This window comes from Orycteropus afer, unplaced genomic scaffold (assembly GCF_000298275.1).
Source record: "Orycteropus afer afer isolate SDZICR_OR568_19922 unplaced genomic scaffold, OryAfe1.0 scaffold00093, whole genome shotgun sequence".
In the NCBI taxonomy this organism is placed as follows: domain Eukaryota; kingdom Metazoa; phylum Chordata; class Mammalia; order Tubulidentata; family Orycteropodidae; genus Orycteropus; species Orycteropus afer.
Genome location: NW_006921680.1, coordinates 1,871,478 through 1,886,914, shown reverse-complemented (window position 1 = coordinate 1,886,914; position 15,437 = coordinate 1,871,478). Strand labels below are relative to the sequence as shown.

The 15,437-nt window shown below is 37.9% G+C and overlaps 1 protein-coding gene across 1 annotated transcript in view; it reads left to right on the top strand.

Moving 5' to 3' along the window:
• ERAP2 (endoplasmic reticulum aminopeptidase 2) overlaps window positions 1-15,437 on the top strand; it is a 61,508-nt gene that overhangs the window by 10,352 nt on the left and 35,719 nt on the right. The window contains exons 4-8 of the mRNA XM_007942559.1: window positions 4,087-4,241; window positions 7,338-7,451; window positions 8,400-8,531; window positions 8,731-8,862; window positions 12,955-13,023. Coding sequence (XP_007940750.1) covers window positions 4,087-4,241; window positions 7,338-7,451; window positions 8,400-8,531; window positions 8,731-8,862; window positions 12,955-13,023 — 602 coding nt within the window. The remainder of the gene's footprint in view (window positions 1-4,086; window positions 4,242-7,337; window positions 7,452-8,399; window positions 8,532-8,730; window positions 8,863-12,954; window positions 13,024-15,437) is intronic.

The window sequence follows — 15,437 nt, the reverse complement described above, 5'->3', positions numbered from 1 at the left end:
TGCTACTGACAAGAAAATACAACAAATGAGATGATTGAACAAACAGGAGCTTATTCGCTTACAGTTTAGAGGCTTTAAGTCTGAGTTCAAAGTGCCAGGCTCTAGGGGCTGGGTGAAAGCCCCTCAACCTTGGGATTCAGCTCTGCCTCCTGCTCCCAGCCCACTGAAGCTGGAGACTTTTCTTCACTCAGACAGCTGCTGGCTGCTGAGACTGACAACCCCAAGGTTGACAAATAAAAAGGCACAGTCCCGATGTTACCAAACCAAATGGCAGGCCATTAATTCAAGTCCATTGAAAGTCCCAAGATTGGTAGAGCATGGCAGGCTGCTGAACAGTGACACGGCTACATGCAGGATTGAAGCATGCCATAAGCTAGAGACCATTCCCAAAGCTACTGCTATGTACAGGAAGCAGATCAAATCTCTAAAGCAGCGACTCAGCTGCTTGTGGTAGATTCCACCATGGAGTTGATTGCCATTCTCATCATGGGGAATAACTACTACCAGCTGCCCAGCCACTCAACCGGCCCAAACAAGTTGACATACAATTTTAACTACTATATATATTTATATTTTACCTAGGTTGATTAAACACTGCTAGATATCACTTTTGCCCTAATACTTACTCAAGAGGTGAACACTTGATAAATCTTATTCTCAATTAAAAGCACTATTCAAACATCTATTAAATGAGGCTTTGAAATCACAGCAGAAAAAGAAATTCAAGAAAGCAATTCTAAAGAAAGAGTGAAGTCCCAATAAAGACACACGACAGTATCCTAAAAACAGTTTATGAGACTGGAGCAGTTGAATTGTTTCTACATTCCCGGCAGAAGAGAGAAAAGGCCAGGCTTTACCTAGTTATTTACTTGAAATTGTGACAGCCAAAAAGTTCTGTTCACTAGCCATTCCCTATGTTGAGAACAAATGTACAATTGACTTGTGAATGAAATATGTGTATATTAAAAATCTGACGTTATGTGTAGCTACTTGGGAAGAAACAGTCCATTCATTGCTGACCTGTGATCTTTCTTTGGCTGCAAACACTATCATTCTCGTCAATGTTAATTTTTCTATTTCCTTTCTCCACAATTGCACAATGTATGAATGTATATATAAATATTCCAAGTCTTACCAGACATTTATACAATATACCACTTTTCATTATGACAGGAAATTTTAAATGTGAAAAAAGAGTGATTGTTTCAAGGAATACTTTATAAATGTTGGTTTCTGCTTGAAATTTCGATCATATATTTAGCAGTACTCCAAACAAGCCACATCTGAGCCAGCCAGTGAGGGTGGGGAACTGATAATGTTTTTATCTGAACAGGAGTCCTGTCCCTTTAAGAATGTGATAAGGGAGATGGACTTCCTCCTCAGAAAAATACACATAAGCATACAACAGATTACATCTAATATTAAGGGGTTTAGAGACTTTCCTAAGAATAATGTGCATGCTCTTCTAGAAAACATTCACCTAGCTGAATGTGGGAAGACCCTGACACTAACTTACCTCATTTAATTGAAGATTCTGCTAAGTGTGTCCTAGTAGTTGTATGAGCTGTGCTGAATCTGGTTCTTTGAGTATAGAGAAATATCTGCTTAGCTGACTAATTGATTCTAAACCAAAAAAAAAAAAAAAAGCTCACTGCTGTGGAGTCACATCCAACTCATAACAACCCATCCTTGGGTTTCTCAGGCAGTATCACTATGGAAGTAGATTGCCCAACCTTCTGAGGAGTGGCTGGTGGGTTTTAACCGCCAGCCTTCTGGTTAGCAGTCAAATACCTTAGGCACTACGCCACCGCAGCTCCCTAATTGCTTCTAAAGGAGAAGAAAATTAAGAAGTAAGACAAGAAGAATTCTTCAAATCTCTGGTCTATATCTTTTTCTAATATAACAGCAAGACAAGTTTTTTGTTTTGTTTTTAAATGGCATCATTCATACTTAACTATGAAAGTGGTTAAAAAGAGTAACAATACATTTGTAAGAGACAATTCAGAGAGTATCTGTAGTATGGAGTGGTATTTTTATTTCCATAGTGGTGGAAAGTAATTATTTTTATCAGTGAATTCCATGTATCATGCCATCATTAAGAAAATAAGTATATTAAGAAATACACATAGATAGGGCATATGATATAAATTAATATACATTATACATGATTGGGAGCTCTGGTGGCATAGTGCTTAAGACATTTGACTGCCAACCAGAAGGCTGGTGGTTCAAATCCACCAGCCACTCATTGGAAGGAAGGTTGGCCAATCTACTTCCGTAGTGATACCTCCTCAGAAACCCAGGGAGAGGTCTCTATGAGTTGGGTATGACTCGATGGCAGTGAGTTTGGTTTTTTGGTTTTATACATGATTGTATAATAACCATGTTTGGTAAACTAGAGGGTCAGCGAAAAAGGGGAAGAATCTCAATGAGATGGATTGACACAAAGCTGCAACGATGGTTTCAAATATAGCAATGATTGTGGGGATGGCACAGAACTGAGCAGTGGTTCATTCTGTTCTGCATAGGGTTGTGTTTCGGACACTTCGTGCTAACAGAAAATGCCACAAATGGGTGGCTTTAACGAACAGGAGTTTATTCGCTTACAGTTTGGGAGGCTAGAAGCCTGAGTTCAAAGGACCAGGCCCTAGGGGCTGGGTGAAAGCTCCTGGACCTTGGGCTTCAGTGCTGCCTCTTGCTCCCGGGCCACTGGAGCTAGAGGTGTATCATCACACAGGCAGCTGCTGGCTGGTGAAGCTAACAAGCCCAAGGTTGACAAAATGGCACAGTTCTGATATTACCAAACCACATTGATACAAGACCATTAGGAGTCCCAAGACAGACAGACAACATGTCAGGTTGCTGAATAATGACATGACTACATGCTGGATTCAAGCATGCCAAAAGCTGCAGACCTTCCTCAAAGCTGTTTCTTGTATATTGGAAGCAGATCACATCCTTAAGGCAGCTACTCAGCTGCTCCAGTAGATTCCACTATCGAGTTGATTGCCAATCTCATGATGGGGAATAACTGTATCCAACTGCCCATCCACTCAACCAGGCCCAGCCAAGTTGACACATAAGCTTAACTACCACAGATTGCTATGAGTCTGAGCCAGCTCCATGATACCTAAAACAATGTACATTATACATGAGTTGCTTAAAAATGGTTCTTTTTCATTCTTAGGAGGTAGAAAGCTAGAAATTCCTTTCAGTGTTGAAAGGAATTTGGGTTCCTCCCTAAGGTCAGAAAGATTTGAAGTACAGAGTTTTCTTCCATTGCCTTGGAAGAAGTCTTGCTCATAACAGAGGTCATTAAAGCAAACAAACAAACTCATTGCCATCAAGTAGAACTGAGCTCCATAGGGTTTTCTTGGCTGTAATCTTTTTGGAAACAGATTAGAAGACCATTCTCCCAGAGAGTTGCAGGGTGGGTTCAAACTGCCAATGTTTAGGCTAGCCGATCAGAAACCACCTGCATCACCCAGGCTCCTTATAGAGGACATTATGTGATTAAAATACCAATTGAAATATTGACTATAGAGATTGCTTCTAAAAGGTATTCTTTACTAATTAAAATTCTGGATCTGGATCTTTCTCTCTCTCTCCCTTTTTTTTTTTTTTTAGAAATGAGTTCATTATATGTTCCAAAAATTGTGATGGCTCTTAAACACATTAGAAATTGATAACTTTCAGTTTTGAAAAGTTTCAGTAGTAAAATATATAATACAAAATACCACATTAGTGTTTTTAAAAAATGTATTTCATTTTCTTAGCAGTAATGAATCCAAAGTATTTTCAGAGTTCAGAACCATTTGGAGGGGGGAAAAAAAAGAAAGTTAAATATCCGTATATAACTCTATCTACAACTAAAACTACATTGAAATAGTTCGTTCTGCTTGATAAAGGGTATTCATTATTTACAGTCTAACTCTGAGACACTATGTTGGTATCTAGATATTCTCCATGAAGTCAGAATGTCTTCTATCTACTGAATGAAATGATATAATATATTAGATGAGAGAAAAAATCCTACTTTGGATGTAGGATCAATAATGATCAAGTGTGATTGCTCTTACTTCTTAGATCTAGTTGCCATTCCTGACTTTGAGACTGGAGCCATGGAAAATTGGGGCCTCATCACATATAGAGAGACATCATTGCTCTTTGATCCCAAGACCTCTTCTGCGTCTGACAAACTGTGGGTTACCAAGGTCATAGCCCATGAACTAGCACACCAGGTACTTGGCACTCCATGACATTCTCTTAATATCAGTCCCAAAGAGAATTATACAGAACCCCATCAATCTTCTTGAAACAACATAAAAATCACACCATTTACTTATAAAGGGGACCTTAGGGATTACCAACTGTAACACAAAACATCAAGTAGCAAAGGATTCATTCTCTAGACTATGGGATTCATACTGGAATTTTTTCAAAAGGGAAGTGACCACTATATTTATCCTTTAAAACCCTTCAAAGCAAAGCAGTGATTCAAATATCTTTTGGTAAAGAAGGATGGGCTGTGCAGACATAGAGCACAGTACTGGAAAGCCTACAAAAAAAGATGTCTATTAAAAATATTTCTACTTTTACTCCCTAGTTCCCTGGCATTCCAATCCAGGACAAAATCAATCTCCCTTCAGTTGGAACCTGTGATTACATGGCCATAATGAAGTACTTCAAGTCTGTGTATTCACAGGCTACTTGACCCTGGGCAGGCATAATGTCTTTAAGATTCAGTGTCTTCATCTATAAAATGAATTTAATAGTAGTTCCTGCTTCATAAAACTTTTATGAGGATTACAGATACAGGAAATGCCTGTGCCTGTCGTATAGTAAGCACTCAATAAGTGTTAGTTATTAATGACAGTGACCATGACCACTACTACTACTATCAGCCCTTTCAGGATAAGATTCCCAAGGGCCATTTCTCAACACTATATTACATACAAATATGGAATCGTAAAACGAAGTCTACAGATATCAAGAGACTATTTCTACTCTTTCTTGTTTCTGAAAATCCCTAGTAACTCAGCAAATTATTAAAAACACAGGAAATTTTCTTTCACCATGTAAACAAATATCATTCCATTGTAGAATCCAGCACAATATCTTATTTTTTATTATTACTAACTTTATCCTTTTTTATTACCATAATCACAAGTTTGTTTGTTTGTGTTAAGCAGTGAAGTACAAATTACATAGGAGGCCATGCTCAGCACTGCTCTTTTAGAATATATGAGCTGCTTCCTCTGGTTCAGAATCTCCCCACCAGCCCATTTTAGGTGTTTTGATCATTAGTCACTGGGGGCTTTAAAGCACTTTACTGAGTCTGGGGATTCCTTATCTTTCTGTCCCACGTTTGTAGGGAAATGTTCTGAAAGCTTTACCTCCGAGTCTCCATGCTCTCTGTGGGCCTTCTTTTAATAGTTCCTCTTTTATGGAGATGCAGAGTCTGGGGCTGAAGCAGCAGATAGAATTTTTGCACTGACTATTTTGTTTCCCCACTGATCTCCCTATGGGTGTATCACTCCTCTGTGTAAAACCCTAGATAAGACTCCCCAGTGCCAACTGGGTGGGTCAGGGGTCTAGCATGGCCTACAAAGCCCTCATGACATTATCTTTCCCTATTTCTCCAGTTTCATCTCTTACCCATCCTGAGCTTTACCCATCCAGACTACCTGCCATTTCCTAAACATGCCAGTTTGTCACCCCTCTGAACCTTTTCTCCTGCTATCTGGTCTGCCTAGAGCACAAACCACTCCCTGAAGATTATTTATAAGACTCAGGTAATGAATCATTTCTTAACTCCCTATACGCCCCCTCCACCCAACAGAACTGACCATTTCCTCTGGAATCCCCTTTATTCCTGGCCCAGATATCGGTCATAGTACCTATAACACTTGACTGCATTTATTTGTCTACCAGTTGACCTCCATCATTTGTACTGGGGCTGTGGCTATATCATATACATCTTTGTATTTCTAACACATGGCACCTAGGCATATAGTAGGGTCTCAATACATATTTGTTAAATGAATGAAAAAACTATCACTAACTGGCCAGATAACCAACCTGTGCCTCTCATATGTACCACTTTTCTAACAGGAAATGCTTTCTGTCCCTTCTCAATATGCCCTTGGGAAGATTAGTGCCCACTTGCAAAATGATTCAAAAGACTCAGAAAAGGAATAGTACTTAAGTGGTTTCTAAAAGTTACAGACCCAGCACTTTCTGTTCTATGATTATAATAAGACTCTTCTGAATCTTAGAATCTTGTTTAAACTCCCTGTCATTCTGGAGATTGCAATTCTAAAATAGGTATTCTAGATGCATAGTATTGGGCATATGTAAAATTAATTAATTAGTAAATAAACAATATAAAAACACATCAAATAATAATATATAATCTGTTACAGATTAAATGTAGGTCAAGGTTAAATCTCTATCTAGATTATCCTTATGCATCCTTTTTATTTTATTAATATATATTTTTAGATCTCCAACCTTTATTTTTTTAGAGACCAACTTAATCCCTTGAAGTAAGTCAGGGCACTTAAATTTCCTCATCAGTATTGTTATATAATAATCTGAGAGCCTAAATGAATTATGATTTTCTTAAGTACCTGCTAGTTAATATCAAAAAGGTACATCACATGGGCATTTTAGCTTATATTTATCCTTATACTTATAAGGTAGTATCCATAAGTCAGGGAGCTCTGATGGCGTAGGGCCTAAGGCATTTGACTACAAACCAGAAGGCTGGTGGTTCAAACCCACCAGCCACTCCTCAGAAGGAAAGTTGGGCAATCTACTTCCATAGTGATACTGCCTCGGAAACCCAAGGAGGGGTTGGTAGAGGTTGGATCTGACTCGACGGCAGTGAATTTGGTTTTTGGTTTGAACCATAAATCAAAGACAAGGTGGAATTATTCTCATCATGCAAAAATAAAAGAGAAAATCTACCCTACAAAAAATGCCATTTTCTTCTTTAATATGAAATTTAACAGCTAGGAAATGTTGGGAGGATGGAATAGGAGCTGGAGAGTTAGGGAGTTAGAGGCAGTAAGGGAACAATAGAAAGAAAAGTGCAATGGTGGCAGGGAGAGTACAGAGGCAAAGAAATAAGTAGAAGGCAGCTGTTCAAGAAGGGAACAATAGAAAGAAAAGTGCAATGGTGGCAGGGAGAATACAAAGGCAAAGAAATAAGTAGAAGGCAGCTGTTCAAGAGAAGAGTGTAGCAAAGAGGGAAAAATTCTCTTTTTTTCTTCTACAATTAATAATTTTTGTATTTGTTTAACTCCTACTAAAATCGAAATTTTACTTCCAAGTGGTTTGGCAACCTGGTTACAATGGAGTGGTGGAATGACATTTGGCTCAATGAAGGTTTTGCAACATACATGGAGCTTATCTCTATTAATGCTACATATCCAGAACTACAATTTGTAAGTTTACCATTTTGTGTATCACATTATATGTCCTAAAGAATCATCAATACATTGTTAAACTTTTTAGTCAATGCTAAAAAGAAAATAATGTGACATTATGTTATTTGAACAAGTAGTGTTATATTTGATACATGAAACAAGTCATAAAACTGAATGAGACATTAGGGTTTTAAAAAAAACAGTCAATATAGAAGCTTCATACAGAAGAGTGAGCAGAGTAGCACAAATATACAGCTGTGTATGTGAGGTGAGAAGAAAGACTACCACTGTCCATATACATTGACATAGTAATGCCCATGGCTATTAGGTCCTGTGCAGAATTCTGGGCTTATAACCTGAATTGAATATGATTAGAGTCATAGTCCTCCAGAACTTCCAAAAGACCTGTTGGCTTCCTGAAAATGGATGAAGGGATTTCTTAAAATATGTCTTTTTTTACAGACATAAAGGATCTGGACATTTCCCAAATCCATACATCACGATGGTTAGAATGATCAATTAGCTCTTTTGGGGGGACATTTGATCCAGTATGATATACACAGACATAGATTCAAATTCAGTGTCTTCTTACAAGCTATGTACTCCCTGAGTTGTTTAATCCTGAACTTTCGTATGTTTTCACCTGCAAAATGTGTGTACTGTATCTCCCTTGCAGGAGTGTTGACAGGATTGCAAGTGATGGATGTAAGGTTCTGGCACATATTAAGTGTTCACTAAATGGGAAGTGTTACTTTTATTTCCAAGGGCTTTTTATAAGGTAAACATTCAGGCGATGTCTGAGGGAATGTTAGATTTGTAAATTTATGAAGTAGAAAATAGGAGACAGGAAGATACATAAAATGGAAAGAATGTCTTACACAAAATATTGATTGAATACTTGCCTCTAAGAATATATTATTAAACTTAGTATGTTTTCTTTCTTTTTTTTTTTCCTCCCTTGTTTAGGATGATTCTTTTCTGAATGTATGTTTTGAAGCAATTGCAAAGGATTCATTGAATTCATCTCGCCCTATTTCCAATCCAGCAGAAACTCCTACTCAAATACAGGAAATGTTTGATGCAGTTTCCTATAACAAGGTATTAAATGTTGTGTGCAGGTGGAAACACTGCCTTCAAGAGATACATAATGAGACCTGTAAAATCAACAGTTTAAGTTGTTGGTGCCAGGTTACTTCTACCTTTTAATCTGTTCTTCATTTTTCAGACATCACACATGTTCAGCTTCCGTTATAAAAATATCACAGTACCTTTTCTTTATCTTCCCCGCCCCCCTTAGGGAGCTTGTATTTTGAATATGCTCAAGGATTTTCTGAGTGAGAAGAAATTCCAAGAAGGAATAATTCACTACCTGAGGAAATTCAGTTACAGAAATGCTAAGAATGATGACTTGTGGGGGAGTCTCTCAAATGTAAGTCATGTTAGGTTACAGTAGATTGTTGTTAAGTCTTAAAAGCAACAGGCTAACTATGAAGGTTTTAAATAGTTACATTGTCAGTCCACTAATAATTTATTGCACTTACTAAGGGTGCCAGGAGGAGCTCTGGTAGCATAGTGGCTAAAAGCACTTGACTGCTAACCAGAAGGCTGGTGGTTCAAACCCACCAGCCACTCCTCGGAAGGAAGGTTGGGCAATCCTACTTCCGTAGTGATACTGCCTCGGAAACCCAAGGAGGGGTCGCTATGAGTCAGGGCTGACTCGATGGCACATAACAACAACAACAACAACAACAAGGCTGCCAGGGTCCCTAGAAGGTAACACCTTTCTTTTTCCTCTGGCACCATATTAGACCAGGATGTCATTACCACATACTGGGATGACCACCCAATCAATTGTCATTGAGTAGATTCTGATGGCCTTATGTGTGTCAAAGCAGAACTGTGCTTCACAGGGTTTGCAATGGCTGATTTTTCAGAAGTAGATCACCAGCCTTTCTTCTGAAACACCTCTGGGTAGACTTGAACCTCAGACCTTTCAGCTAATAGCCAAGTGCATTAACCATTTGCACCATCCAGGTACTCTGGGTTGACCACAGGGGTTCCCTACTTGACCTCTCTGTCTTTGGTTTCCTGTCAATGATAAATCCATTTCTATCTTCTCTTATTCCAACATCTTTATTGACTTTTTATTTCCTATCATATAACATGTACGTTATGACATTTCTGAACAAATTTTAAGATGAAGACTACCTTCTCAACCTTATTCCCTAACATGCATGCTCTGTTGAGTGAAACTAATTGCTCCTTCATAAGAGGAAATTCTACTCAATACCCACCTTGTGCTTTTGTTTCTAGTACATTTGACATTTGCTACCTGAAATGTTCTTTCTTCTTTCCACCAATTCAAACATTACCCATCTTTGGTGATCCATCTGATACTTCACTTCTTCCTTATCAGATAGCTCCAGCCCTCACTAATGCACCTTTCTGCTGAATGCCTAGAAGAGCACTTATAATCTGTTCTACTCAGTAATAGTCTCTTTAATTGTGTGGGCGTCTAAATTGCTTAAGAGTAAGATGATAGCCTTTTTTTTTCTTTCTTTAATGCCATAGCATTAGCATAGTATTGATCCTATAATAGTGATAAATAATTAATGATTGATTAAAGAAGCCATGATCTCTTTGTCTTCAGGATTCATGTAGTATAACAGGGAAGACAAAGCAGAAAGCATGTTGACTTAAATGATTCTCATAGTTATTAAAATATTAACATTTTTCAGCTGCAAAGAAAATAATCTTTTATAGAATTATTAGACTGTTAGAACCTGTGCCTTTAGATTAAAAAAAAAACAAAAACCGTAAGCCATTGTAGCCAGAAGTCCTCACTTTGTTATTAGCACAGAAGTCTTAGGGACAGTAATAATGGTCAACATTTGTATAGCCCTTTACAATTTTGAAAAAGCACTTTCACAAGCATTATGTCATTGGATTCTTTGTGCACATATGAAGCCAGAACCCAAATGGTCCAATTTAAGTATGATTTTTTCATCAAAGGAACAAAGAATGGCAGTCAAAAATTATTTCAAAGTAACTGAACTCTCTTACTTGTGTTTCTTGAAAATCATAAAAGGGACCAAAATACATAGTCCTTAGTAAAACTTCCAAAAATCCTCTTTACTATCCATTCCTATCAACCCCTGCAGGTGATCCACATGCTCGATGTCTGAGATTCCTCCTAAATCTGTCAGCACCTAGCCTCATGTAGCTTTGGTCTCTTATCCTTCTCCCTTGCTATGTGTATGTGTGTGTATGGGTGTGTAGATGTCAATCTAGCCTCTCTCCAGCAAGAAAGGCTCTGTTTTTGGTATACATGGGGGGGGGGGTGAGGAGTAATTAAAGGGGAAATTTGCCTAGCAATTACAGGATTCTTTCAGGCCAGCTGAGGAACAAATGAAAGTATCAGTACTCCTATGTTAATTATGTGAAAGCAAGACTGAGCAATCTACTTCCATAAAGATTTACCACCTCAGAAACCCAATAGGGGTTGCTATGAGTCAGAATTGACTTGACAGCAGTGGGTTTGGTTTTGGTTTATGTTAATTATTGTCTCATCATGATTATTACACCTCAAGAATATAAAGTGGCTTGCTGACTTGTCTTCATATCCTAGTGTTGCTGTACCATAAACACTGTAAGCGGTTCATTTTAAAGAATGGAAATTTATTTTCTCACAGTTCTAAGGGCTAAGCCTCCAAATCAGGGTCTTGGCCATGTGGATTCCTTCTTTGGGCTTCTTTCCTAGCTTTGGGTATGTGCCAGTGATCCTTAGTCCTTGGCTTGTAGATGATACTCATATGTTACTATCTTCCCTTGTGTGTGTGTGTGTGTGTGTGTGTGTTTGTGTCTATCTTTTTATAAATCAAAAGTGATTAGATTTAGAATCTGCCCTACCTGGGCATGATCTAACTAACATAACAAATAAAACCCTCATTTTAAATAGTATTACATCCACAGGCATAAAATTCCACTATTATGCTATTGTTCTGAGGTGCCATCTAGTTTATTCCAAATCCTAGTGATTCCATGTGACAAACTAGAACTTCCCTCATAGGATTTTTTGGCTGTAATCTTTACTGAATCTTTGCCAGGTCTTTCTACCATGGAGCTACTGAGTAGGTTCAAACCACCAAACTTTCAGTTCGCAGCCAGGCACTTAGCCATTTACACCACCAGGACTTCTTTAATACTTATTTTGGGGGACACAATTTCATCCATAATATTACCCCATTTTACAGATGGGAACACTAAGATCAGTTTGATTTGCCCAAAATCATGTACCAAGTCAGTGCATAAAATCTGTCTTCTGACTTGTATTCATTCTTTCAATTACATCACAGCTACTTCCTAGTTATCAACACATTCTCCCCTGTAGGTCTCCCATTTAGAGTCTAGCTGACTCCCTTCTAATATTGAATGACACTATGATATAAAAAATGGGAGCTCTGATAGCATAGTGCCTAAAGCATTTGACTGCTAACCAGAAGGCTGGTGGTTCAAACCGACCAGCCACTCCTCGGAAGGAAGATGGGGCAATCTACTTCCGTAGTGATACTGCCTTGGAAACCCAAGGAGGGGTCACTATGAGTCGGGTCTGACTCGATGGCACATAACAACAACAACAATGATATAAAAATAATAAATTTTTAAAATATGTTACTCACCATTGTGTCACATAAAGTCAACTATAATATATGACTATAGCAACTGAGGAATTACAACAATTCTTTGTTGTTATTTTTCATAAATCCACTTAATAATGGTTGGAAGACAGTATTTCACTATTTCTCCATTTAAAGTTCCCCTTAGAGCATTAACTCCTGGTTATTCAAGGGTACATTGCCAAGTTGGTCATTTTCTTGGGTCTCATTTCAATCCCATTCATTTCAAAATTTATTGTACATCCACCAAATGCTGCTGTGGTAGTCACTGTGGAACTATTCAGGTAAGTAAATGTGTTTTCCCCATTGAAAAGGAACTTTGATCTTATTTAATACAAAAAAGTATTTAATACAAAAAAGACAGACTTGTCTAAACACATGCCCAAGTAATATGTACAATGAAATAATAAAGTAGGACCTTTTCCAGGGTAAGGAAAAAAATAAAAGGAAAATTCATCACTTTTACAAACTGACTCAATATTCTAAAAAGCCTATTCCAACTTATTGAACTTCTTTAGAAGTTAAAAATGTGTATTTTTTTTAACATGAAAATTTTCCTGTATTTCCATTCTATAGTCACTACAATGATTTTTTTTTTTCATTTTCACTGTCTTTATGAATTAAATTTTAAATTTTTACATGTTGTTATTGTTATGTGCGGTCGAGTTGGACCTGACTCATAGCAACCCCTCCTTGGGTTTCCAAGGTGGTATCACTATGAAAGTAGATTGCCCAACCTTCCTTCTGAGCCATGTTAATATTTGCATCCATATGTCATATGCATTTTCAGCCAACTCTTGGTGCCCAAATGACAGTGTTCTTTATTCTTGTTTTATTTATAATAGAGTTGTTTAGAAGGTGATTTTACATCTGATGGATTTTGCTATTCCAATTCCAAGATGACAAGTAACACAGTAAGTACAAAGAGCTACAGAACAGAACAAACCATGTACATCATTCTGACCTGGAGTGAGAATGACACATAGGGTAGCCCCTCTCTCTTTAAAATAACTGGAGGGAGGACAACTGTGATTTTCCTTAAAACAGCTCTGACTGAAGAAGGCATGTTCAGGCCATGCAAAGGGATGATGCTGTTACTACTATTTTTTACTGTTATAATTATGCTTTTTCACAACCCTACTTCTAGCTGAGAGTATCTCAGCCCATAATTATTTTTGAGTGGTTACTGCTGCATTTGATATTCACCTGTTGTTGTTGTTGTTAGGTGCCATTGAGTCTGCTCTGACTCACAGTTATCCCATGTACAAAAGAACAAAACACTACCTGGTCCTATGCCAGCCTCACAACTCTTGCTATATATGAGCCCGTCATTGCAGCCACTGTGTCAGTCCACCTCGTAGAGGACATTCCCCTTTTTTGCTGACCTTCCCCTTTACCAAGCATGATATCCTTCCCTGGGGAATGGTTCCTTCTGACAACATGACCAAAGTAGATGAGATGAAGTCTGGCCATTCACACTTCCAAGGAGCATTCCAGCTGCGCTTCCTCCAGCACAGACCAGTTAGTTCTTCTGCAGTCTATGGTACTTTCAGTATTCTTAGCCAATATCACAGCTCAAAAGCATTAACTCTTCTTTGGTCTTATTCATTGCCCAGTTTTCACATGCATATGATGCGATTGAAAACACCAAGGCTTGGGTTAGGCACACCTTAGATTTCAGAGACATCTTTGCACTTCATCACTTGAAAGAGGTCTTTTGCAGTTGTCCTCTGATGTCTTGACTGCTTCTTCCATTGGTGTTGATTGTAGAACACAGTAATATGAAATCTTTGACAACTTCAGTCTTCTCTCCATTTGTCATGATGCTGCTTATTGGTTCAGTTGTGAGGATTTTAATATTCTTTATGTTGAGATGTAATCCATACTGCAGATTATAGTCTATAATTTTCATCAGGAAGTGCTTCAAGTGATCTTTACTTTCAGCAAGCTAGGTTGTGTCATTTGTACATTGCAGGCTATTAATGACTCTTCCTCCAGTCCTGATGCCATGTTCTTCTTCATATAATCTAGCTTCTCAGATTATTTGCTAAGCATACAGATTGAATAAATGTGGTGAAAGGATACAACTCTGATGTATTCCCTTCCTGATTTTAAACCATGCAGTGTTCCCTTGCTCTGTTCAAACAGTAGTCTCCTGGTCTATGTACAAGTTCCTCATAAGCACAATTAAATGTTCTGGAATTCCCATTCTTCTCAGCGTTATCCATAATTTGTTATGATCCACATAGTTGAATGTCTTTGCATAGTCAATAAAACACAAGTAAACATCTTTCTGGGACTCTTTGCTTTCAGCCAAGATCCATCTGACATCAACAATGATATCCTTCATTCCATGTCTCCTTCTCAATCCAGCTTGCATTTCTGTCAATACATTGCTGTAGCCATTTTTGAAGTATCTTCAGCAAAATTTTATTTGTGTGTGATATTAATGATATTGTTAAATAATTTTCACATTCTGTGGGATCATCTGTCTTTGGAATGGGTACAAGTATTCTTCCAGTCAGTTGGTCAGGTAGCTATCTTCCAGATTTCTTGGCATAGATAAGTAAGTACCTCCAGTGTATCTTCTGTTTGTTGAAACATCTCAAAGGGCATCCCATCAATTCCTGGAGCCTTGCTCTTCACCAATTCCTTCAGTGCAGCTTCAACTTCTTCCTTCAATACCATTGGTTCTTGATCATATGCCACCTTCTGAAATGGATGAACACTGACCAATTCTTTTTGGTATGCTGACTCTACACATTCATTCCATCTTCTTTTGATGTTTCCTGTATCATTCCATATTTTGACCATAGAATATTTCAGCAACTTGAGGCTTGAATTTTTTCTTCAGGTCTTTCAGCTTTAGAAATGCCTAGCATGTTCTTCCCTTTGGTTTTCTAACCCCATGTCTTTGCACAATTCATTATAATAATTAACTTTGTCTTCTCAAGCTGCTCTTTGAAATCTTCTGTTCAGCTCTTTCATCTTGTTATTTCTTCATTTGCTTCACCTACTCTCCAAGAACAAGTTTCAGAGTCTCTTTTGACATCCATTTTGGTCTTTTTTTTCCTTTCTTGTCTTTTTAATGACTTTTGCTTTCTTCATGTATGATGTTCTTCTTATTTATTTATTTATTTTAATTGTGATTTGGGTGAAGATTTACAGAGCAAATTCACTTTCCATACAGAAGTTCACATATACTTTGTCTTGTGTCGTCATTGACCACAGTTTACCACAATGCAACAGCTCCCCTCTGACTTCTTTCCCATAGTTACCACTTCCCAGTGTCCGTCCCTCCATACTCTCCTGTGCCCTGAGCTGTCTC